This window comes from Centrocercus urophasianus, unplaced genomic scaffold (genome assembly GCF_019232065.1).
Source record: "Centrocercus urophasianus isolate 14NV4802_14NV808 unplaced genomic scaffold, USGS_Curo_1.0 seq_18, whole genome shotgun sequence".
Classification (NCBI taxonomy): domain Eukaryota; kingdom Metazoa; phylum Chordata; class Aves; order Galliformes; family Phasianidae; genus Centrocercus; species Centrocercus urophasianus.
Window position 1 is genome coordinate 6,674,876 of NW_024884733.1, and position 24,318 is coordinate 6,699,193.

At 55.5% G+C, this 24,318-nt stretch overlaps 2 protein-coding genes across 2 annotated transcripts; both read left to right on the forward strand.

Moving 5' to 3' along the window:
• The first annotated feature begins 195 nt into the window (after window positions 1-195).
• On the forward strand, window positions 196-5,566 carry HSD17B7 (hydroxysteroid 17-beta dehydrogenase 7). Its single transcript, XM_042820124.1, has 9 exons — window positions 196-281; window positions 361-564; window positions 691-783; window positions 1,472-1,586; window positions 2,105-2,299; window positions 2,723-2,827; window positions 4,164-4,220; window positions 4,707-4,805; window positions 5,451-5,566. Exons 1-9 carry the CDS (start codon window positions 247-249, stop codon window positions 5,544-5,546), a joined length of 999 nt encoding a protein of 332 aa, XP_042676058.1. The 5' UTR covers window positions 196-246; the 3' UTR covers window positions 5,547-5,566.
• An 8,523-nt stretch (window positions 5,567-14,089) lies between these two features.
• On the forward strand, window positions 14,090-24,222 carry OLFML2B (olfactomedin like 2B). The gene is made up of 8 exons (XM_042819046.1): window positions 14,090-14,233; window positions 14,892-15,155; window positions 17,489-17,596; window positions 19,556-19,720; window positions 20,437-20,665; window positions 21,607-22,137; window positions 22,389-22,565; window positions 22,842-24,222. Exons 1-8 carry the CDS (start codon window positions 14,090-14,092, stop codon window positions 23,441-23,443), a joined length of 2,220 nt encoding a protein of 739 aa, XP_042674980.1. The 3' UTR covers window positions 23,444-24,222.
• The last annotated feature ends 96 nt before the right edge of the window (window positions 24,223-24,318 follow it).

The following is a 24,318-nucleotide window of genomic DNA, read 5'->3' on the forward strand; positions in this document are numbered from 1 at the left end:
GCCCGATGGGCGGGGCGAGAGAGCGCGGAAGTGGGCGGGGTCTAACAGACCACGCCCACACTCTCCCTCTCGCTCCGCCCCGCCTCTCGCCCCACCATCACGCCACCGGCCGTGTGGTCACGCCCCCTCCGCCTGCACCCATTGGTCGAGGAGGGAGGCGGGGCGATGACGTAGGCAGGAGGAGAGGGCGGGTAGCGGATATAGGGCAGCGGTAGCGGGCGAGTCGGGAGCGCGAACCGGACCGAGATGGAGCGTGTGGTGCTGGTGACGGGAGCCAGCGGGTGAGCGCGCGGGGCCGGAGGTCTCGGGGTGTGGGGAGGGCATTGCCTACGCTTGATGCTGAGCATCGTGCCGTTGCAGCGGCGTGGGGCTGGCGTTGTGCCGGCGGCTGCTGGGGGAGGATGGACGCATCCACCTGTGCCTCGCCTGTCGCAACACCCAGAAGGCAGAGGCCACGCGGGACTTGGTGCTGCAGGAGTACCCCGCCGCGCAGGTCTCCACCGTGGAGGTAGACCTGGGCAACCTGGCCTCCGTGCTGCGTGCTGCGCAGGAGCTGCGCTGCAGGTGAGTGGGTAACCCTGTTATCCCCACCTGATCCCCCCCACCTGGCCTTCTCTCCCCCCTGCTGTCCCCATCTGACCCCCCGTGTCCCTCTGTGCTGTTCACCCCGCTGTCCTGCTCTCCCTACAGGTTCCAGCGCCTGGACTTTGTCTACCTCAATGCCGGCATCATGCCCAACCCTCATGTGAACTTCAAGGCCCTGTGGAAGGGGCTCCTGACCGGGTAAGGATGTGGGTGCTGCTGTGAGCTGGCCATGACTCGAGGGGTTGGTGAGCGAGAGTCCAAACTGATGGACCCTAACTCAGCATCACAGCACAGCTCAGGTTGGAAGGGATCTGCAGGTGCCCATCAGGTCAGGCTGCCCAGGATCCCATGCAACCTGGCCTTGAATGCTTCCACAGATGGGACATCCCCAGCTCCTCTGGGTGGTCTATGCCATGGCTTTGCCACCATAAAGAAGATCCTTATGTTTGACTGAAATCCACACTTGTTCAGTTTAAAACCTTTGCCCTGGAGCACCAGGAGGTGTGGCTTTCCTTAGGGAGCCCTGTGTGCTGTCTGAGCCCTGCTGTAGGGCCAGCTGTGGGCTGGAGGGGAGGTTGGTGCTCAGCTTAGGCCTGGGGAGGAGTGAGAAATACTTGTGTATTCTTGGGGGATGAAGTGTGCTCTCACTGGGTCTTGTTTCTGTGCCTTTTTCCCAGCTGTAGGTCACACTGTTTTGTGATGCTGTGATAGCTGGCTGCTAATGAGAGAGCTGAGCTGGGGATCAAAGTTATGGGATGGATTCTGATACAGCTGGGTGCTGAATGTAGACGCAAGGCTGCTTTTCTCATCTGCTGATAGGTCTTTGTTCCATGCCTGAGATTGGTCTTCATATCTGAATGCTCTGTTTTCTACCCTTGGTTTCCAGGAAGGTGCTCCATATGCTGACCACTGCAGAAGGCATCATGACACAGACAGACAGACTGAATGGGGACGGTTTGCAGGAGGTGTTTACCACCAACCTCTTTGGGCACTTCATCCTGGTGAGGCTGTGCGAAAGTCGGTCTGTAGGTCTGGGTAGCACAGCACAGTGGGTGCTGATGTGGGTTCTGCCTTTCAGGTTCTGATCCTGCTGCAAGCTCAGGCCTGACAGATAATGATAGGAGAAAGGTCTCCTGCCGTGTTGAAATAGCTCTAAGTGGTCACAGAGTTGTTGTAAGGATTAATGCAATCTAAAGCTTACCGTAGTCAGTGGGTAGAGGTAAGCCAGGCACAGCTCTTTCCAAGGAGGCCACCAAGGCTTGGCTCTGTGGACTTCTGAGGTGTTCCTCTGAGCTGTGCAGAACACTGCCACTGCTTGTACAGCTTCCTGGGAAAACATGGGCTGAAGCTGCACCGGAGCTGTGGCTGCTTTTTCAGCGCTCCCTTCACAGCTCAGTGTGGCTCGTGTGTGGCCCATCTACGAAGGTTACCCATTACTAGGAAAGCTGAGCTGGCAGCTTTTCAGTATGGTGAAACGATGCCATGAAGCTTTACAGTTGTGGTGGCAATTCTTTTTCAGATTCGTCAGCTCGAATCTCTGCTCTGCGGTAATGAAAAGCCATCACGACTCATCTGGACCTCCTCCAGCAATGCAAGGGAATCTGCCTTCAGCCTGTCTGACTATCAGCATGCCAAGGGGCAGGAATCATACAGTTCCTCCAAATATGCCACTGACCTGACAAGTGTGGTTCTGAACAGGAAATTTAATAAGCAGGTGACAATGGGATTTGTGTGTCTGAAGGACTTAATGAGCAGCTACTATTTGTAATTATTGTTACATTGTTGTTGCCTTGCTGCATTAGTTTGCAGCAATCAGATATGTGCCTTAATGCATGCGTAGGAACTGGCTGTGGCTGCACTGGTGGGGCATGCAGGCTGCCAGCCACAGGTCTTCCTGCTTGAGCCATCCACTACAGAGTATTTCTGATAGCAGAAGCTTTTTGGAGAGGTTCCTACGTTGCAAGCTTTAGTTTTCTATTGAAACCAGAGAATTGGTCTGAAAGAGCAAAGAGCTGAAGTGCTGGCCACTCTTCTCAGGTGCGTGTGCCCACTTGAGGCACAGATTCTGCCAGAGGGAGGGGGTAGGAGCCCTTCTTTACTGTTGTGTAGTTACAAACTGACTGTTTCTTCTCTGCAGGGTCTGTATTCCAGTGTTGTTTGTCCTGGCCTTGTTATGTCCAACATGACCTTCCGAATTTTGCCAGTTTTTCTGTGGGTGCTGCTGATGCCCATCATGTTTTTGGTAAGAGGCTCTTCGCTGGTTTGAAGGAGCTCTTTGGAGCAGCCTGCTTGTGGCTTCTCACCACTATTATGGCTCTGTAGCTCTTCAGTTGAATTGGGCAGCCATGCCCTGTGTGGGCAACTTGCTGACTTGTTCAAGGCACTGGTGGTTCCTCAAAACAACCTTCTGGAGCAGCAGGTTTCCTGGGAGGAGAGAGATGGCAGTCTCCTTCTCTAGGAGCTTCTTGAAGTATGGGGTGCAGAGGGGAGAGTTAATGGCACCCCTTTAACCTACACCAGATAGGTGCTGCTGCTCTTGTTATGTGCTCTGACACAGCCTGTTGTCTGGAGTGGCTTTCAGGGCTTACTCTTGAGTGTCTGCTTCTTGTGGGCTGCTCTTCCAGTGAAGGTGCAAAGCACGGCTTGGAGAATGGAAGGGAAAGGCCTTGCTGCATCTGCTTGGCACTGGGAGGAAGGCACTGCTGGTGTCTTTATTCTGCTGTAGGTTCCTTGTGGGAAGGAGAAACATAAGGTGTATTCAGATCTTGCCAACCTGCCTTTGGGTACTGTGGGTCCTGGTTTTTCCAGCAGAGCTCCTCAAAGCAGCTCTGCTGCTGGGAAGTACTGCACACAGGTAGAGCTCAGCCTTTCAGTTGCAGCAGCATCAGCAAGACTCTCAGTACCAGGTTGGTGTGGGCTTGCAAAAGAACATGCTTTTCAGCAGTAGTGGAGTTCTGGACGAAACTTGTCCCTCATTCCTTGACGTGGTGTTTGTTTTTGCAACAGTCTTTGACTTTCTTAGAGGCACAGAAAGAACACCCAAAAAATGCCAAGTTGTTTGCTCTGTGTCCCTTCTCCCGCTCCCCAAAAGCTGCTTTTGCCATTTGTTCCTGTAGCTTCAGCTTTCTAGACTCAGTGCAGTTCTGGCCCTGCTGCAGGATGCCTGCCCCAGCTGTCTGAGCAGGCAGTGGCTGATCCTGGCAGATCACCTTTCTCCTGTCAATGGAGAAGGCAGTGCCTTCTCACTTGTCCTCAGCGCTGATGGTGTTGTGGACCCATTTGGTCTCCAGCCATATCACAACCACACAGGGCAGGAGGCAAAGTGTCTGTGGGGTGTGTGCTTGCCTTGTTGCCTGCCTCCTTCTGCCTATGGAGTGAGGCTTGCTGGTCTGGTGGGTGGCCCAGGGAACCAAGCTTGTGGGGACAGAGGGATGCTTCAGTTCCAAGTGTGCAGCATTGACTGGAGGCAGCCTTGAAAGCATTTCTACCCTTGGTAGATGGTCTTGTTGTTGGGCTTGTCAAAGAAACCTTGGGTCAAAATACTGATTCTTTCTTGTATATTTTTTTTCCTCCATCAGATACGTTTCTTTGCCAAGACTTACACTCTGACACCGTATAATGGAGCAGAAGCTCATGTAAGTGCTTCACTATTTAATTTAACAGCTCTCTCTCTAGGGTAGCTCTTCCCAGCACCTGCAGACTCTAACTAAGATGCCCTCTACAGGGCTGGGGTCTGTGTGCTGGATTTATTCTCTGAATCCCTTACAGCAGGAAGTGCTGGGAGACCAGAAGTGACCAGGGCTGATCCCACAGATCTCTTTGTCAGGTGTCCAGAGAATGGAGGATTTAGGCAAACTAAACTCTGCCCCTTCTTTCCCTAATGGGGAGGGTGTTGCCCTGCCTTTTTGCTGTCAAACCACAGGCGCATAGCCAGAGGGCAATGCAGGTTGAAGTAGGTTGAAGCTGAGGGCAGCCAGTTTGGAATTTCTTCTCCAGGTATCTAGTCTCCCCAAGCTTAATGAAAGCACTCATGGTTTTTTCACTCATGTCATCCAGAAGCAGTGTCCTTACCTATAGGTTTGGTTGGGACTGCCTGCATGACTCTGTGCTGTTCTTCCTAGGTGTGGCTGTTCAAGCAGAAGCCAGAATACCTGGATCCACTTGTCAAGTACCACAGCTGTACCTCTGGACTGGGGAAGAACTTTGTGGAGCCTAGAAAGGTGAACAGAGCAACAGCTTCCTGCTGTGGGGACTTGGCTTGGCTGGGGTCCTGCTGTGTGCTACCTGGTACAGAGCAGAAGGGTTGGTGTTGGAGGTCCTGGGGCTGGAGAGGAAGCTAGCTGTGTGCTGAGCAGCAGAGAGAGATGTGGAACTATCTATGAGGTTTTCCTGGAGTAGCACATCTGCCATCCTCATACTGGAGTCTGTAAGCTCTTAGGACCAGCCAGGAGGGTTTGTGTTGGTTTCTGTTCTATCTGTTCCTTAATTGGGCAATCTCCCCTCTGTTGGGCTGGTGGGAAGGTGGGAACAAAGGCAGCAGTAAGTACTTCTGATGTCAGCTGATGTTCAGGTGGTAGCAGGGGAATGTGGGAGCTGGAGGTACTTTGGTCTCTGACAGTGTGTCATGGTTGAGACTGCTTCACCACAAGCTCGACTTGAACAGGCTCTGTGTATGACCTGGTCTCTTGGCAATGAAGGTCTTGCTCAGAACAGGATCAGTGTGTTATGATGCTTCCCCACAATGTGCTCTGTGCTCTGGAGATGGATGCCTCTGGGTGCCACACTAGAGAATCCAGAGCTGCCCTCAGTATCTGTACAGACCGTCAACAATGACATGTCTCAGTGCCCTTCTTATTCTTTTCCAGCTTGATGTGGATGAAGAAACTGCTGAGAAATTTTACCAGAAGCTGTTGGAACTGGAGGAGCAAACTCTAGAGAAATATGGCGATCTCCTAGATTAAATAAAACTCGTTCTCAGTGAGTTAAGGCTTCTATCAGTAACATGGGCTTCCTTCATTCTGGTGCTACTTGGGGTGCCTGCTCTTCTGTGGGCATATGGCTTCAGCACTGATCTTCCGTCTCTAAAGAAGGTGAACAGTTCCTGAAAATGGGAATGTGAGAACTGAAGAAGAATATTTAGTCTTTCTGGTATGGGATTTTTCTGGCGTAAAACTGGAGACCTAGCGTAGGTGGAAACTGTCCTAACACAGCTGTGAGGCGTTGTCTTCTAAAAACATGACTGAACTGTGTACAGCTCAAGAGGAGCCTCAAAACATGGTTTGAATGTGGCTTGGTGTGGGGAAGGCAACAGCCTGGGGTGCTGCTGTGAGTTGTGGCTCCACCAGTCCTTCGAGATGGTTTGAACTCATGACCTGTGGCTAATCCTGACATACTTGAAGGCCCAACTTCAGCTGAGCTGCTTCTGTTTGCACCCCAGAGCTTGGGCCAGCATTCCGAGGGGCTGGCAAGATTGAGCTTTGCTGAAGCTCAGGCTGTGTATGGCCCTGAGGCAAAGCTCCTGAAAAAAGAGGGAATGGCACCTCTTGCCTCCGCTGTGAAGTTAGATGCTTTTTGGATAGCCGGAAAACATGAGCCATCCCTTGGATTTGGGGCCCTATGTTCTAGCCATGACTGACTGGGAAGGTTGAGGCTGTTGAAGTTAGCTGGGTTTCAGGGCCTGACTGCTCTGTCTGTTGCGAGAATGAGGTCACCCTGTTATTTATATCTATTTAACTGTCTTTTTATATTTAATAAGTATTCTTTCTGTTACCTATCTTGCGAGTACCTGGTGTACTTTCAATGCTGCAACGAATAAATAATCAGCACTCACTTGTCCTTGCTATGATGGAGTTTTTGCTGCGATACGGGATGCTGGGAGGGAGGGCATACCTGTGTGCAGCAGGGAAGTGAGGGGTCCCCAGGACAGCTGTGAGCAGCCTGCTCATGTGCCTTCTAATTAATGGCAGGCATTAGTAAGTTCTGAGGACTTCGGTGTGGTTTTGTACATTGAACATTTGTCTGAGACAATTTCCTCGCTTCAAGTACTTGAGACAAGTGGATGTCTCCAGCACTTACTCACCTACCTTGTCACATAACTAGTGATTAATTACTGTGCTACTGGGAACACTGGCTGTGCCCAGGCACTGCCCTGGGGTAGGCAGGAGCTGGCAGGAAGGCTCAGCATGTAAAGGCTCTGACTTCTGTAAAGCAGATGGAGCATGTGCTTGTGTGAGCCTTCAGTTAAGCACAGGAAAGGCTGTCCTGGGCAGACCTGGCCTCTAGCTTTGTTCAACAGAACCTCTCAGGGCTGTAATCCCGCTTTTCTGAGCAGGAAAGGAGGTAATGATAGCAAGCCAGTGGCTGGCTGCCTGCCTCCCCTTGAGCTGCGTACCTTGTCTTACAACACTATTTGGCTTCTTGTTCTAGAGAGTAATTAAACCTTTCCCTTAATTGGCTTTAGACGTGTTTCTTGAACGCTGCAGTGCTTCTGCCCTGGGATTTGCTATCCACTACAGCTTTCAGATTCTCATAGCCAGAGATACTCCATCATTCCTCATATTATGGATGCTGTGCCCTGCTCTGACAGCTCTTTCTTACCTTCTTTGGGGTGTAATGTATGGAGCAGCAGATACTGCTCACAACAGTCTGACACAATGCATCATGAAATGAGTGCAGCTTGTGGGAGGTGGGAAGCAGAGTGTTCTTATGCCAAGGTAATCACAGGTGTTGTTTGTGCCTTCTCTCAGAGCCAGCTGCATGGCTTGGTATAGAGTAAGGAATGTGTGCAGTCCTGACACCATAGCTGTGATGGTGTGAGGACTTGAGTGCAGTGGGATCTGGAGAAGTCAGCTTTCCATCAGCTGGAAGTCAGCTACAAGGCAGAATGGTCTTAAACTGTGACAGGGGAGGTTTAGGTTAGATATTAGGGATATTAGGAGGAAGGTTTTCACCCAGAGGGTAGTGATGCACTAGAACAGGTTGCCCAAGGAGGTTGTGGATGCGCTGGAGGCATTCAAGGCAAGGCTGGATGTGGCTTTGGACAGCCTGGTCTGGTGGTTGACAACCCCACACATGAGAGGGGGATTGAAATTTGATTATCGTTATGGTCCTTTTCAACCCAGGCCATTCTATGAACTGATATATGTGGAGAAAACAAATGTTTTCTGGTGTGCAACCTTTTAAGCCTGGAATGAAGTAAGCAGTTTGGTTGGCAGGATGGGCACAGATGGATGACAGTAAATGGGATCCTGGATGATTTTTCTCGTATGCGCTTGAGTCGCACATTTCTTGGAGAAGGTGAGCCTGGTGAGATGGGACACGTGCTTTATGCCTGCGCAGGGGCTCCGGCTCTGTTTCTTGCTTGGCCTTCAGCTGGGAACCATGGGCAGAACCTGGTGCCTTGGAAGGGAAGCTGCCCCATGCCTGGGTGCGGCCCAGCTGCTTACTCTCCTTGTTTGGCTCCCTGGAGAGAGCGGGTCAACGTGTGTTGCTGGAGAAGCGAGGGCTGGGCTGCCCTAATTCCCTACCCCTTCTTCCTGCCCTGGTTCTGTGTTGTTCTGTGCCTTGTTCTGTCCTGCACCTGTGCCTTCGGTGCAGGAGTGGCAGGTAAAGAGGTGTTTGGGGCTGTTCTAGGCTCAAGGTGTGCCCAGGAACACTGAGCTACTGAGCGGTTTGGGTGCATCGCCCACCTTGCTCAGCTGCACCCAGAACGAGACAGTGTCCAGAATCTCAAGGTTTTGCACCGAGGCCGTCTAAAGGTGGTCTTTTCCCTTCTTGGTGACCCTGGCCCATGTCCAGCTGCATGTCCTGGTTCAGGCTTCTGCCCCAGGTGCCTGAGCAGAGCCAGGCTGTGCTCTGAGCTGCTCATCTTTGGGGTTGATGGCTCCTTGTGTGCTGCTCTTGGCTAACAAGAGTGTGTGTGTGTGGAGCTTTATCCCCAGCTAATCCCTCTAGCTTGAGGCGCATCCAGTCATGAAACTGGTAATGGAGAAATGACAACTGGGTCAAGGAGAGCAGGCAAGTACTGCACACATCCATAAGACTCTTCCCAGCTCTTCTGTCTCCTCATCTTGCGTGCTATGGCAAAGAAGACCCAACCAATGCCAAGGTGTGAGTCAAGGGCATTGCTTGGGTTATGCACGTGGAACTGGCAAGCCCTTCATGCAGCAAAACCAGCTCTTGCCCTGAGCACACAGCCAGCTGTGACAAAGACGGGTGAAAAATGCAGGGACATATGACAAGTGACAAGTCTGGAATGGCAACAGTGAGTCACTGCTGAAGCAGGAATCTTCTGCTGGTTTGGGGGCTTCCAGAGATCTCTGAGGTGGGTGCTAAGCGCGAAAGCTTGCCGTGGTTGTTTCACAACATCCTGCATGGCAGGGCTGTGTGTTCCTCCTTTGCCAGCCATTATGACTGGTCTGCGGCCACTGATTTCTTAGCTGTAGAGGCAAAGGGGTTGCATTGCTCCAGATGCAGCTCAGGTCTATCACTACTTACAGCTCAGTGGCCTTTACCTATGTAGGGCACTGTAGGAGTGGGAGTGGCAGGGCTGAGATCCTCTGGGCATGATGAGCTCTGCTCCTCTAGCACGGAATCACCAGTAAGCAGATCGGTCCCTATAAACAGGTGCAATGCAGCCATCGTGTTTCAAAACATCCAATATTAATCTTCCAGTGGCAGCTTTGCTGTTGGCAGTGCTTTGCAGGAGCTGCCCAGGCTAGGGGCAGACAATCATGTGCTGAAGGGCTGGGCTGCTCATGGGGAGATAAAGCCTCTCTAGGGATCCTTGCAGGAGGACAACAGCTCTGGGGAGAAGAACCAGCAGGGCACGGGGCTGGGTGGATTTGCTGCTGGCTTCGGCTGCAGGCAGGTTCCTTGCCTGCCATTAAGGACCAAAGTAGAGATGGGATCCACCATGCTGTTTCCCTGTGCCCCCCCACAGCCCTGCAGCTGGGCCATGGGTGCCTTGGTGTGGCTGTCATTGCTGTCCCATGACACACAGGGCCAGGCAGGGTGACACTGGGGGTTATTAGGTCCCGGATATGTTGCTGGGGGTACCTCGTGGTGCTGGTGGCACGTGGTGAACGTGTCTCTGTGACACCCGCCCTGTGCTCGCTGCCCACTGGTGCCAAGCTGTGCTGTGTCATCAGCCACAGCAGGTCCTGCCGGCACCCCGCATGACCCAGGGAGCCATATCAATCACCTCTTTATCAGCCCTTGCTCATCTGCCTTTGCTCCCCACCTTTTCCGCTTGGCTGTGCAGTGACTGTGGAGCTCCAGGCTAGAACATGGGGTGCAGGCACGTGGTGGGTCAGTTCCTTGTCCACGTGGGAGCTGTGGGCTGAGCTGCAGTGTCCTGAGCTTCGTGAGAGCTTGTTGAAGTAGGACAGGCAGCTCCAGCCATTTCCTGTGCTTGCTTCATGGTTCTGCGGAGTGCTGAGCACCAGCAGCTCCTGCAGAGTCTGCCTGCTTGTGTGGAGCTCTGCCTGCATTTCCCTGCAGCTCCTGGAAACTAACTTCTCTCTGAGCTTGAAGTATCCCCAGGACATTTGAGTGGGGTTTTGCCTGGGAGATCAGAACGGGTTTTGCTTCCATGCTTCACCCAGCCATGAGTAGTGCTAGAAGCTGTCACCTAGGATTTCCTCAGTCCCTGTGTCCACTATGGGCTGTCTCCCACCAAAACAGGGACCTGGGCTCTTGGTCTGGGCGTAGGTGTTGGATAGTTTTGCCCAGCAGACTGAGCATGTTGTTCTGCTCTGCAGTGTGGGCACAAGGTGAATGTGTTTTGAAACCCAATGAGGTGGAACCTCCCATTGATCACAGGGGCTTGAGAGGTTTAATTACAGCGTGCAGTGGGGACAGTGCAAGTCAGCTGGAGGGAGGCAGGATGTGTAGAGATGTGTAGAGTGCACGCACTATGGGAGGAGAACAGAGGGATGAAATGCAGATGGATGTTGGACTCTCCCCTCCATTGCCCTCTGGCAGGAGCAGCTGGAGGGCCTGGATTTCAGAGTAATATGGCTACAAAGCAGAACACATGGTCTGGCGCAAACTCTGTACTCAGCTGCTGTGCAGCTCAGCTTGGTGTAGGTTCTCCAAAATCCAGCTTCAAGGTGCATTTACCACGTGGAATAGAGCAGCTCAGGAAGCTGAGGGCATGTTGCAGCCTGCTGGTACAGGTAAGCATTCCTGGCTTGGACAAAGCTCCTTGCCTGGCCAGGGCACCCTGCAGAAGAATGCTGGTACAGGCGTGCCTCCTGCAGGCAACATGTTGGGCAGCTTCAGAACCAGCTACCTTCCAGGGCAGGTGTGCATTTACTGAGCACCATTTGACTCATAGACAGAAATGGAATTGTCATTGCTGAGGTCAGCTGGGAGCCACTCAAATTGCTGGGCAATTCAGATTTGCGTCATGAGCTTTCCTGCATAGTCACCCAGCTCCTCTGGTGGATTTCCTCCTCCAGCAGATGAAGATGACAGCGAGCTCTCCCTGTCCTGGCACAGAAGCCAATGCACAAGGGTCTGTCTATCACCCTCCTGCCCTCTAACCATGACCCAGGTGAGAGGCTTCTGCTGGGGCTGCCTCTAAATGCTCAGCTGGCCCTTGGGAGTGGCAGAAGCATTGCTTTCAATGAAACCCCTTGGGCTGCAGAGCTCAAGGATGTGACAGCATGCACCTTGGGCTTGTTTCTCCATGTGATCCCTAGAAGGCACAGCTGGGTGACGTGGTGCACTAGGGGTGCTGGTAACGGCACCTGCCTCCAGCAGCTTTGGTCTCTTCCATGAGGATGTGGTCTGCCACTGTAGGTCGTGGGACCAGAGAATGCAGGAGGTGAGGCCATGGGAAGGTGCTGGCAGCTCTGGCAATGCACCAGGCATGTGCAGGCGGTGTGTCCCACCGGGAAGGGTGGGTACCTCTCAGCTGAGGAAGTAACTGGCTGTGAAACCATGGCTCAGTGCTGAGCGTGGTGCTGGTTAATCTCTCCTTGGACCATCTGGGTGATGGAGCACTCTCAGCACAGCTGCAGATGACAAGCCTGGGAGCAGCGGCTGCTGATCCACCAAAGGGCAGTGCTGCCATCCAGAGGGACTGGAGAGGTGGGCTGGTGGGAACCTCCTGGGGCTGAGCGAGGAGAAGGGCAGAGTTCTGGCCCTAAGGAGGAACAAGCCCAGGCATCCCGACGTCCTGGAGAGCGGCGTTGTGGAGGCGGAGCTGATGGTCCTGGGGGACACCTGGTGGACAGCCCGGCATTAGCTCCGGGACGCTCTGCGCAGCGAATTTCATCAGCGAGCATCCTAAGTCGTGCAGCGGCAGCAGCAGCTCGGCAGGGGCGGCCGTACCGCGGGATGGTGCTGCGGTGCCTCTCAGCGCGGCCCCGGGGCAGCAGCAGCAGCCGGAAGGCTCCCTTGGATCTGCTGGGCTCGGCACGGTTTGGCTCTGCACAACGCGGCACAGCATCGGGATGGCACGGCCAAACTTTTTTGCAGCGGGGATGACCTGCTGGCTTGTGCTCAGCCGTGCCGAGCCGTGCTGTGCAGTGCCAAGCTGCGCCGAGCCCTGTGAGCCCTTCCAGTGCCTGGGCTTGTTCCTCTCAGGGCCAGGACTCTGCACTTCTCCTCGCTCAGCCCAGGAGGTTCCATCAGCCCACCTCTCCAGTCCCTCTGGATGGCAGCACCGCCCTTTGATGGATCAGCAGCCGCTGCTCCAAGGTTTGTTGTCTGCAGTTGTGTCGCATCATCCAGATCGTCCATGCGGAGGTTTAACAGCGCTGACCTCTGGCCTCCAGGGTACACTGCAAGCTTCTGGCCTACGACTAGACCATGCTGTCCTCTTTGCCCCCTCCCTTCAGGTGTCTGAACACATCAGTGAGCTTCCCCTGAGCCTTCTCCAGGCAGCTCTCAGCGTCTCCCCATGTTCTTGGCCCTTCACAGCACTCTCTTCCAAGCAGCTCCATGTCCCTCCTGTACTGTGAGGCTGAGCACTGCGCTCCTGGTGTGGCCTCAGCAGCACCAAACAGAAGGGCAGGATCACTGTGTTGAGCTGCTAGCAATACTCAGCCTGATGCAGCCCAACACCACTTGTCTTTTTTTTATTATTATTATTATTCTTTTGCAGCAGGGACACCCTGCTGGCTCAGCTTGGCATGGCACAGCCCCAGCCTTGTGGCAGAGCCTGTGCAGGAAGGAAGAAGCAGTGGTGCACAGGTGGGCTTGCAGCCTCCCCCAGAGTTCAGCAGCCCCTGAAGCACACTGACACACTCTGCTGTCCTCTTTCTGTCGGTTTGCCCTGTTGGGTTGTTTCTTGGAGGGGGATTATTCAGAACTTAGAGATGACCGCAGTGAGTCTGCATTTCTCACCACTGTCTCCTCCTGCCCCCAAAGGACAGGCTTAAAATTGTCTTCAGCCCAAACTAAACACCACCAGAACCACTTTCTTCCCCAAGTACAGAAAAGAAAGCAACAAAGGATGCTGATAACATGTGAGATCCTTCCTTTCTCATGCATCCTTGGGCTGCCTGCCCCGTGTGCCCATGGTGTGCCAGGGACAAGAGCCACTCTGCCTCCTGATAGCAACCAGGCTGCTCTGAGGCTTTTAGTCTGAAACTATTTCCCCTTGTCCTGTCACAGTAGACCATGCTGGAGAGTCTGTCCCCTTCCTTCTTACAGCCCCTGTGTACACTGTCAGGTCTCTCTCAGGTCTCCTCAGAGCCTTCTCTCCATGCTGAACAGCCCCAGCTCTCAGCCTGTCCTCACAGGGAGGTGTTCCACCCCTTGGTTCACACTTGTGGCCCTCCTCATCAGCAGTCTTGCTAAGGGTGGACTCGACCCCACCGTCAAGCAGTGATGAAGATGTTAAGGAGCCCTGGTACTACCAGGGCTGACCAGTACTGACCCCTGCAGGACACTGCTCGTCACCGATCTCCACCCAGACACTGAGCCATTGACCACTGCTCTGCAGGCATGATCTCACTACTGGTTCCTCATCCATCGAACAATCCACTTGTTAAATCTGTATCTTTCCAATCTGGAGAGAAGGATGTTACAGGGAACTGTGTCAAAGACCTTGCTGAAGTCCAGATAGACGACATCGCAGGCTCTTCCCTTGTCCACTGCTGCACGGCCGCTACAGCCCGGGCAGACTCCAGTCCTGACATCGGTTCCCCAGCTCTGGCGAGCAGCAGGTCTGGCTTGCACCCCCCTGGTGGGGCTATTACAAGCTCACGATGTTACCCTCGATGCATTCCAGGAGCCTCGCGGATCTATCACAGCTCGCGGCATCTTCTGGGTCCACCTGTCCCCCGGGGGTCGGCCGGCCGGCCCCGCTTCGGCTCCGCCTCGTCCTGCCGCGGGGGGAAGGGGGGCAGGGAAGTAGGGAGGGAAGGAGGCGGGGAAGGAGGCGGGGGCCCGACCCGGCCCCGCCCGCGCCCGCCGCGCCGCACCTGAGCGAGCAGCGGCGGCTCCGCGCCCGCCCCGGCCCCGGCTCCGGCTCCGGCCCCGTCGTCCCATGGCTCGGCCGCTACCGCTGCTGCTCTGCCTGGCCGCGCTGGGCGCCGGCTGCCGGGCAGGGCCGGCCCCCACCGGTACCGCCGGGCCCTCCGCCGAGCCGCTGCAGGACGAGGCGGACAACCAGGAGAACATCCTCTCGCAGGTACGGGGCTGCTTTGGGGGGCGATGCTTTTTGGATGGATGCTGCTTTTGGAGGGATGCTGTTTGGGGGCGGTGCTGCTCGGGGGAACGTTGTTTTTATGGGGTGATGCTCCTTGGGGTGCTGAGCGCACCCGGGGTGCCGCGACGTGCATGTCTTGCCCTGCGCTGGGAGGTGCCATGCAGGATAGGGGTGGGTGCATCTGTAGAGGGGTTTATCGCTCCGCTTTGTTCCTGCTTTGAAACACCGACCCGGGGACTTCCCTGGGGGGCTCGTGGAAGGGGAGGGGGGGATCCGTGGGTGGGGATCTGCCGCAGCCTCTTTGTGTGCGAGCTCTCCTCGCCCGGGATGCGGTGGAGGGCTCTGTTGGCTTTGGCCGATCCGACCGTGTGCTATTATCTGCCCTCGGAAATGGCTAACGCGGAGCCTATTGGAAACATACCGTCAAAGTTATTTTTGTGCTCGGGCTTTCAGAAGCTCTGTCTGCAAATCTCCGTAAAGGAAATTCCTGGCATTGTATGGGGCTAATCAGCAGCACAGTCCCACCACCAGGTTACGCTGCTTGTAGGGTTGTTCGGTTAGGATTCCACAAGGTTCAGGATGCCAAAAGTCAGCGGGGAGGTCGGGCATCCCGGCAGGGTCGTGATGGCGCTGTGCTCAGCTGCTAGGTGACTACGACAAGGTGAAGGCGGTGTCCGAGGGCGCCGACTGCCGCTGCAAGTGCGTGGTGAGACCCCTGGGCCGCGGCGCCTGCCAGCGCATCAACCAGGGCTCCTTCCACGCCGAGGACTTCTACACCGTGGAGACCATCACCTCGGGGCCCGGCTGCAAGTGCGCCTGCGTGGCCCCCCCCTCGGCTCTGAACCCCTGCGAGGGGGACTTCAGGCTGCAGAAGCTGCGGGAGGCGGACAGCGGAGACCTGAAGGTAGGAGGAGGGCTGGAGGCTGAGGTGGTGTTGCTTGAAAGTGCTCAGAAAGCCTCTGGGGATTGCTGCTGCCAGCTGGCAAGCGTCGGAGCCTTTGTGGATGGGTGTATAGATGGGATGGTTGGATAGATGGATGGATTGATGGAAAGATGGGGTGGTTAGATAGAGGGAGGAACTGATGGAGAGATGGGATGGCTGGATACATGGATGGGACGGCTGGATAGATGAATGGGTGGACAGGAAGACAGATAGCGCTGTCTCCTTCCATCACCACGTTAAGGTTCCTGCCTTGGAGAAGAGTGGCCCAGAGTGCTTTGGACAGATGCTGCCTGCTGCAGCCAGAGAACAGCTTGAGGGTACGGCCCTGAAACATGGCCAATATATAATATTCATAGGGGATTCTGAAAATAATCTTTCCCTACTCTTTGTCCCTTTAAAGAGATCTTTTGATCTCTTTCTTCCTCTGCTTTGAAAGCATTTATCTGCTACTCTCATATCTGCACATTTTATGGAGAAGAGAAGCTGGGGCAGAAGGATGGAGTTGTGTGGCTGCAGTGATCAGATGCTGTCCATCCCCACTGCCTCACTCCTTCTGAGAGCTGTTGCCCTGTTCAAGGAGGTGGTGGCAGCATTTGTTGGCACTTCTGTATCATTTGCTGTCCCAGGGCAGAGAACCAAGTGCTGGTGACACTTCCTGCTGGTTCTGGGCTGCACCTCAGTGAGGCTGCATCCTGGCTGAGGTCAGCCCTGCACAATAGCTCATTCCCATTGGTTTGGAGCTGGGGATGTGTCTCATCATGTCAGACCGCAGTCAGTGAGCAGCCCGCTGTCCGAGTTCCCCACAGCAGGGGGAGATGACAAGCACGGGCAGATAACCCAGCATGCTGGGGAAGGAGGGACTGCTTTGCAGCTCTCCAGTGGTCCCTCGCTCTCCAGGAAGCTCAGCTGGGCTGAGGCAAAGCCCTGTGACCAGCGTAGCCTTGTTAGATGCTGTCAGGATGCAGCTGGCATGGTGCAGCACAGCTTGGCTTTGTCTGCTTCCCAGCCATGGTGTGAGCACTCCTCTAGGAACTGGCCTCACTCACAGCCCGCCTGGCAAGCATCCACATCCAGGACTTTCCTTTGCTGTGTGAGTCTTGGGAGCTGTGAAAGCAGATGGCTTTGTCACCAAGCACGACTTTGAGAAGGTCCCCAGAATAAGAGGCAGACAGTGCCAGGAGCACCCCACTGCACGTGCAATGCATCCCAGTGAAATTGTGACTTGCTGCCCCTCTGCCTGTGGGTGTAGCTTGCATTCTGGGGGTCTTGGGTGTACAGCCCACAACAAGTGCATGCTCAGGAGGAGCTGCTAATGAGGCCTACAACCCCTGTACCTTGGTGGAAGCCATCCAGCCCGGGTGGAAGTGCTTTTCTCTAGTGTCTGTCTGGCAGCCCACATGCATTGTGTCAGCCGTCGCAGTCCAGTTCTCAGCAGAAAAGTGGATGCACAGCCATAAAACAGCCTTGTCTCTGCTGCTGCCATTTTACTTGGCACAAAAGGAAACTTTCCTTCGCTGTCAGCTCCGCAGGGAGACTGCAGGGGCTGGGGTGGAAACTGCGAGTGCCGCCAGCAGTGCTGCCTGCATTGCTCCCGTGTTTATGGAGCTGTGCTGAATGGTTTGACTTGCTGGGAGAAAATGCCACCTTCTTGCAGTGGTTCCCATGCACCAATGATGCTCAGTGGCTGCATGGTGCCATGCTGTGTGCGCTCATGGCTGAGGGCAGCAGGAGAGGCTGTGGTCAGAGCAGGAGCACAGTGCTGAGGGTATCACTGTCTCCAGGGTTCCCTGAGGTCACCTGTCCTCACCCAGGAAAGCCTGGACATCTCCAAAACAGGGCTGTCAGGGGAAGGCAGGATGCAGCATCCCTCAGGTGAAGTTACTCTCCAGGGAAGCCACTTCTTACGAGGCTGGCGCTGACTGAGATCCCTGCATGCTGTTGCATTTGAGAGTATTTTTATATCTTTTAACAAGTTTCTTCTTGTTCCAGGAAAAACAAGCCTGGGATGGCAGGAACTCAGAGCGTGATCTCAGGCTCCCTTTTATTAGTGCTGCGGTTCTCCTCTTGGCTCATCTGCTGCCACTCAGGGCAGCCTGGGGCTGGGCAGAGCCATGGGCAGCATTTCTCATACCTCACACCATACCTGGGGCTCAGGGCTGTCTGTACAGTGGAAAACTCGCTTCTTAGTGAACTTCTTGTGCTCCCATGAGTGCATTATTTTGGCTATAGAAAACCATAGTGGGTGCCTCAAAGCAAAGTCCTGAGCCTGATGGAACACTCCCTTTGTCTTACAGCTGTCCTCCATTGTTGAGATGCTAGAAAGTGCCTTCTATGGCCTGGACCTGCTGAAGCTGCATTCGGTCACAACGAAGCTGGTGGGTCGGGTGGAGAGGCTGGAGGAGGTAAGAGGGTCCTTGGGGGCTGCAGGTGGTGTCAGAGCTCCGTGCCTGGGGTGAGGCATCAGGGTCATAGGTTGGGCTGCACACAGCTGACCTGATGGTAGCCAAGGAGGTTGGCTGCATTCTGCAGCATTGTAACAATCAGAAAGAGCAACACAATGGAAAGGTGATATAACAGGTGTAACGACAGGAGGACTAACACCACAGAAAGGTGTTACAAGGGAAGGGAAAAGGACTGCTTACTTATCTCTGAAGACCAAGGCTCACAAGGGAAAACTTCTCCACAGAGGGATCTCCAGAAGGAGATCCTTCTGCACTGGCAGTCAGCTCTTAAATGAGGTTTAAGAGAGGTGCAGCCAGGCTCCACCCCTTGCATTGACACAGCTGAATTGCCTTCACCTGTGCTTCTAGGACTGACTGGGTCCTTCCCCAGGTACTCAATCAGTGGTTCAGGCTGTGATTCGACAGCTGCCACACAATGACCAAGCTGCATCTTGGCTTGCCTCAAGAAGAGCTGAGCCCTCAGTGCTGCTTGAATGATAGAAGTACAGAATCCATAGCTGAGTGTTCCCTTGGCTGGTGCGATGCATGGGGTGCAGTGTTGAGCCGTGGGGTCCCAGGCTCCCAGACAGAGTGCTGAGTGCTCTCTCTGTAGCAGCACAGTCCCGCAGACTGCAGCCAAGCAGCAATGGTTTAGAAAGCCAAAATTCCACTTGCAGTGCGTTTCGGGAAGGCACGGTGCGCTCTGCCTGAGGTCAGGGAGGAGGCAGCTGGGAGGAGCACAGGGCTGCAGGACCTGGATTTCCAAGCAGGGAATTGACTCAAAAAGGGGAAAGGGGCTTTGAGGTCTAAAATTAATAAAGCAAAGATGCTTCTGTTTGTGATCCCACCCTCTTCCTGTGGCTTGGCGTGCTCTCCAGACGCCGCTTGGGTTTGCCGCTGAGCTCCGTGCTGTCAGGGAAGGGGAGAAGGTTTGTCTGAGCCTGAGGCTGGCTAGCTGGAAGTGCCTGCGGGCTTGGAAACACCAAGGGAGGTACTGCCTCTGCTGTGCCTCTTCTTACTGCTCTGCCACTGCAGGAGGGCAGAGCACTGGGTGACAGAGCAGGAGAGAGCCGGCGGGGCTGCAGGCAGATTGTGAGCAGCTGTGAGCAGCCCCCTGTTGCTGGCTCAGCACCCAGATTTCTGCCTGCGCCGGCCCAGGATCCGGTGCAAGACAGCTGAGGCACTGCAGGAGAGCCTGGCGCTGTGTCAGGGGGTCAGAGAGTGCAATTTGAGCAGCTGGGCCCAGGCACAGCAGCTGGGCAGCGCCAGGGAGCATCACAGGGTGCTGCTTTGGGGTAGCTCTCAGCTGAAGGAGTTGGGTTTTGCTTAATAGGCCAAGAATAGCACAGAATAGGTGATAAGGGCACAAGGCTATTGGAAGCAGCTTCCATCCCCAAGGGAGAAGGGTGTCAGTGCTGCTCAGTGGGAGAGCATCTTCAGCTCAGCAAAAATCTTGCTGGGAAGTCCCACAGTTATTGCGTTCAGCCTGAAAGTGCAACACTAACACTGTGGCCCACAAACCCAGAGCAAAGGCACTCTGATGCTTTTGAGAGTGGCCAGTTAATGGGGCTTGGGTCAGAGTTTGTGCAGATAGGATGCAAGTTGTTTCCAGTGTAACAAGCAACTGCATCCAAATGGTGTCAGCGGAGCAATGAACTCCCGGATGCAGTCTGCAGAGTGAGTGCCTCTGGTTTGTGTTCAGCTCGCAGCTGCTGCCTCAGCTGGCAATTCTGGGATCACAGATGGAGGTCACGGTGGATTTTAGGAGAAATTAATGGCAGGACAGATTCACAACAAAGGACTGGGGGCGGTTGGGGGGTATCTTACACCCAGCCCTGTGGAGACAGAGCCAGGAGCTCAGGGCTTGTCATTCCCCTGGCTGCAGGGCTCCGGGCTCATGTCCCCACTCTCATTTCCCAGGGCATGTCCAGGAATGCCACGCGGGCAGGAGTCAGCGTGGAGGAGCCCCTGTCAGAGCCCCAGCACCGTGTTGGGGAGAACTGCTCTGGCCTCATCTCCAACAGCCTGGCCGACATCGAGAGCTCGTTGCAGCGGGATGCGGAGGCTGCATATGTGCACCCCGAGGTAGGGCTGCACGGCACCCATCAGCCACACGGCACAGTTTGGCATCCTGGTGGGGTGCCCCAGTGCCCCAGCGCTGGCAGCGGGCTGCTCTCCCTGCTCAGCACAGCCCATGTCCCCCAGTACAGCCAGGCTGCTCTGGCTTAGCTGCTCTAGCCTCCCCTCCTGTTCCTCCAGGTCGGAGGGGCCAAGCGCTCGGAAAGGCTGATGTCATCGCGGCCAGCTGGGAGCCTGGGACGCCGTGGATTAGCAGGGTTTGGGGCACACAGCCTGCTGCTCTCTGCTCTCCATCCCGAGCAGTCGGATGGAGTGGCTCCTGGCACACCCAAACCCTGTGATACCCATAGCACTGCTCCTTGCTGGGGCTGAGCTTGCCTTGCCCAGCGGAGCAAAGCGCGGGGCTGCTGTCACCCTGAGCGACCTCATTTCCCAATATTCCCTCTCATTGTTAATTGCAGCCGGGCTCCAAAGGAATCCTGGGCCCGCCCTCAGCCAAATGGGCACCGCTTCAATGCTCAGGCTGGCTTTCCATTTTGCTTTAATGAGCTGAAATCCCGCAGCCATGAGCTGCAGCTGCCGCGGTGCTGAGCTCCTGGCCCCAGCTCACCCTCTGTACAGCTGTCCGCTGCCACTGGTGGCCCAGGGGCTGAGTGGGTCCTTGCAGGTCCATATTTGGCTATTTGGGCCCATCCCAAAGCAACTTCTCTTGTTTCTTACAGGGCAAGTACGAAGAAAGGTTCCTGAAGGATGAAACCATCTCTCAGCAGATCAATTCTGTCGAGTCCCTCACAGAGTTGGATCTCACTCCTGAGGAGGGGAAGCCCAAGCAGCTCCTGCAGAGGAAGCTGAGCCCACGGGGCCGCCCTCCCTCCAAGCCCACCATTGTGCGGGGGGTCACCTACTACAAGGCTCAGTCCTCTGAGTCCGACAACGACATCGAGGAGCAACGTGAGTCAGGCCAATGGCTGCCACCTGCATCCTGAGCAAAATGTGCAGGGCTGCTGCAGAGAGGGGAAATGCAGGGGCGTGGGGTGTCCAGCAGTGCTGTCATGGTGATTTTGGCTCCAGGAGATTGGGATGGGAGCAGGGGGATGGAGATGTGTGCTGGAAGATCCATGGGTGAAAGAGGAGCAGGCAGGGATGCACAAGGTTATGGTAAGGCTGCCGGTGAGTGGTGGAGTGAGAGAACTGAGCAGTAAGGAGCAGAGATGGATGAGCTGCTAATCCTGGGATGTGGTTTATGAGAGGGAGCAGCAAAACTGGAGCTGCAGGAGGTGGAGACATGGAGTAGAGGGGAAAGGTGCTGTACTATCAAGTCCCGCTCCCTGCCGGCATGCTGTGTGGCTGATGCAGGGTGTATTGATCTACATTGATCTATTGGTGGCAGAACCAATTGGTAAATCACTGCTGAAAAGAGCTGTATGAGCATTTGGCCTCTGATCTGTGCACGGAAAGCAGTGTGGTGGTGTTATTGCATGGAAAATATATGGTAGCTAAGGAAGTCCTTATATACAGAATCAGCACCTCTCCAGAAACGAAACATGAGTTGATGCATGCAAGTCCTGCAAATGTGCCTGACTCACTGCAGGAACATGTGCTGCAGGGCTCAGAGGGGAGCCAGGATCCCTCCCTCCATGCAGGGTGTCCCAGGGCACAACGAGGCAGGGTCCCAATAAACTAGATGCACAAAGCAGCACACAGCCTTTGGGTGCAAGGCTGGCTCAGCAGCTAGGTCAGGTCAGGGCAGCCCTGCAAGGACCCAGGAGATCTCAGATCCCTTTCTCTGGCTGGGAATTAGGAAAAAAAAGGCAGATGGATTGAGAAGAAAGAGCGAGGGGAGGGCAGGGCAGGTGGCTGTAGCTCTGCTGATCCATATCTGTGCCTGGCAGAGGACGAGCTGTTCAGTGGGGACAGCACCGTGGATCTGCTGATAGAGGACCAGCTGCTGCGGCCCAGCGGGCGGGTGGGTGAGGCTGTGAGGAAACCATCCCCAGTGGGATGGCCGCCCACCCCCAGCATTGACCCCAGCACCGCACCAACCACCCTGCCCCTGTCCACTGCTGCCTCCGTGGGGCCGACACCAGAGCCCACCACTGCCAGCCTGCCCCCCCCTGCCATGGAGACTGCAACCACACCCTTGGTGGTGCCTGAGGAGGAGACCCCGCAGCTGCCGACAGCATCAGCCAGCGTGGCGGCACCCGTGGCCACCGAGAGCCCGCCTGTGGCCAACAGCTCTGTCCCCAGCCCTGCCGTGGCTACCACCAGCCAGACCTCATGGGATGTGGGGATGAGCCCTGAGCCCGGCATGGAGAGCAGCCCGGGACCCTCGGAGCAGGCCAGCACCCCCCCGCCACTAAGCACCACCATCCCCGCCACCCCAAAGCAGGCCCTGGAGGAGGAGGACATCAGGAACATCATCGGTGAGTGCATGCGTGTGGCTGCAGGTCCTGTCCCCTCCTGCTGGCTTGTGCCCGTGCTGTAGATTTGGCCATAGGAGGGATGTGGAATGAGACACTGGGCAGTGCTTTACCAGGGCATCAAGTGTCACTTGTTAACTCTGGAACCTATTGCAGTCTCCTTCTTGCGCAAGTGGTGGGCAGGGGGATGGAGGGGCAGAGGGAAGTGTGTGGCTGCCCTGCCTCCAGCCTCGCCATCCCCTCTGCCCACGCAGGGCGCTGTAAGGACACGCTGTCCACCATCTCGGGACCCACCACTCAGAACACCTACGGGCGCAACGAGGGGGCCTGGATGAAGGACCCTCTGGCCAGGGAGGAGCGGATCTATGTCACCAACTACTACTATGGAAACACGCTGGTGGAGTTCAGGAACCTCGACAACTTCAAGCAAGGTGAGGTTGCACTGTCCTCACCATGTTGCCATGGCTGTGTCAGCTGCTCCCAAAACCACCCTTGTTCCCTGCCACAGTAATGGGAAGGACCCTCTTGGGTGGTGGTACCCAGTGTGTGGGTCTGTGTGGGGCTCCGAGCATGGGGCAAGCCCAACTGCCCATGGTGGCTGTGAGCATGCTTGTCACCATTGGGGGGCCGGGAGGCAGCCAAAGGCAGGGCTGAGGGCCGGGCCCCAAAAGGGAGGATTTCACCGATGTGGCGTCTCTGTCCCTCAGGGCGCTGGAGCAACTCCTACAAGCTGCCCTACAGCTGGATCGGGACGGGGCACGTCGTCTACAACGGGTCCTTCTACTACAACCGGGCCTTCACCCGTAACATCATCAAATACGACCTGAAGCAGCGGTACGTGGCTGCCTGGGCCATGCTGCACGACGTGGCCTATGAGGAGTCCACACCGTGGCGATGGCGTGGCCATTCAGATGTGGACTTTGCCGTGGATGAGAACGGCCTGTGGGTCATTTACCCGGCCATCAGCTACGAGGGCTTCAACCAGGAGGTGATCGTGCTAAGCAAGCTGAACGCAGCTGACCTCAGCACCCAGAAAGAGACGACGTGGCGGACGGGGCTGCGAAAGAACTTCTATGGGAACTGCTTTGTCATCTGCGGGGTCCTGTACGCGGTCGACAGCTACAACAAGAGGAACGCCAACATCTCCTATGCCTTTGACACGCACACCAACACTCAGATCATCCCTCGGCTGCTCTTTGAGAATGAGTATGCCTACACCACGCAGATAGACTATAACCCCAAGGACCGCCTGCTCTACGCTTGGGACAATGGCCACCAGGTCACCTACCACGTCATCTTTGCCTACTGACAGCCCCGTGATGGGGCACTGCGAGCGAGGGGCCACCAGCACCTTTTATTGTTGTTATTTTTATTATTATTATTATTATTTTGTACAAATCAAAGAGTACGTGATGGGTTTTTGTCTCAGGCTGTTTAGATGGCGGATTGTAGATCGATCCCCAGGCCAGGACCACCCCTTTGTCCCTGGTGTGACCTTGCCTCTGTGCTCGAGGGCAGCGTGGCGGGGCCCGTGGCAGCAGGGCTGCTCCTTTGGGGGGACGCTGAGGAGGAGGTGGCCCTGACATAACCCTGCTGATGTTTTTTAGATGAAAGCCATCAGCGCTTAACCCCAGGCCCAGTGCAAAGCTGGCCTTTCTGCTGCAGGCACCAGCTCCTGGCAGGACAGTGGTGTCCACCCGTCCCAGTGGAGGGGTGCACTGTCCCCCCTGGGGGCCACCCTCCCACCCAACAGTCAGTGGGTGCTCGGGAGATCCTGCTGTACAACACACACAGCCCTGGTGCTGGCACTTAGCTGAAGACTGTCCCCTCTCCCCCTGACTCTGCCCTTTGCAGCCTACCCTGGGGGCTCCATCTGGCCTGGGGGGGGGCTGTGGGTGCCGGGCTGGGAGCTGGCAGTGGGAGGGGGGCATTGTAAATATGTGTAGATGACTTCTGTTTGTGCGTTTTGTAACCAAAATAGTCCCCACTTGGTATTTGCCTCGCGGAGGTCCCAACCTCCACCCCTCCAGCCTGGCACCACCTTTGTATTTACCCGCTGTTAATAATAAAAGATCAAGTACCTCTGCAGTGCTTGTGGGGCTTTCTTTGGGCCTGGGTCACTCACAAAAAATGGATGGCTGGGAAGGGTGCTTGGCCTCCTTGTCGCCAGCGGTGCCTGACAGT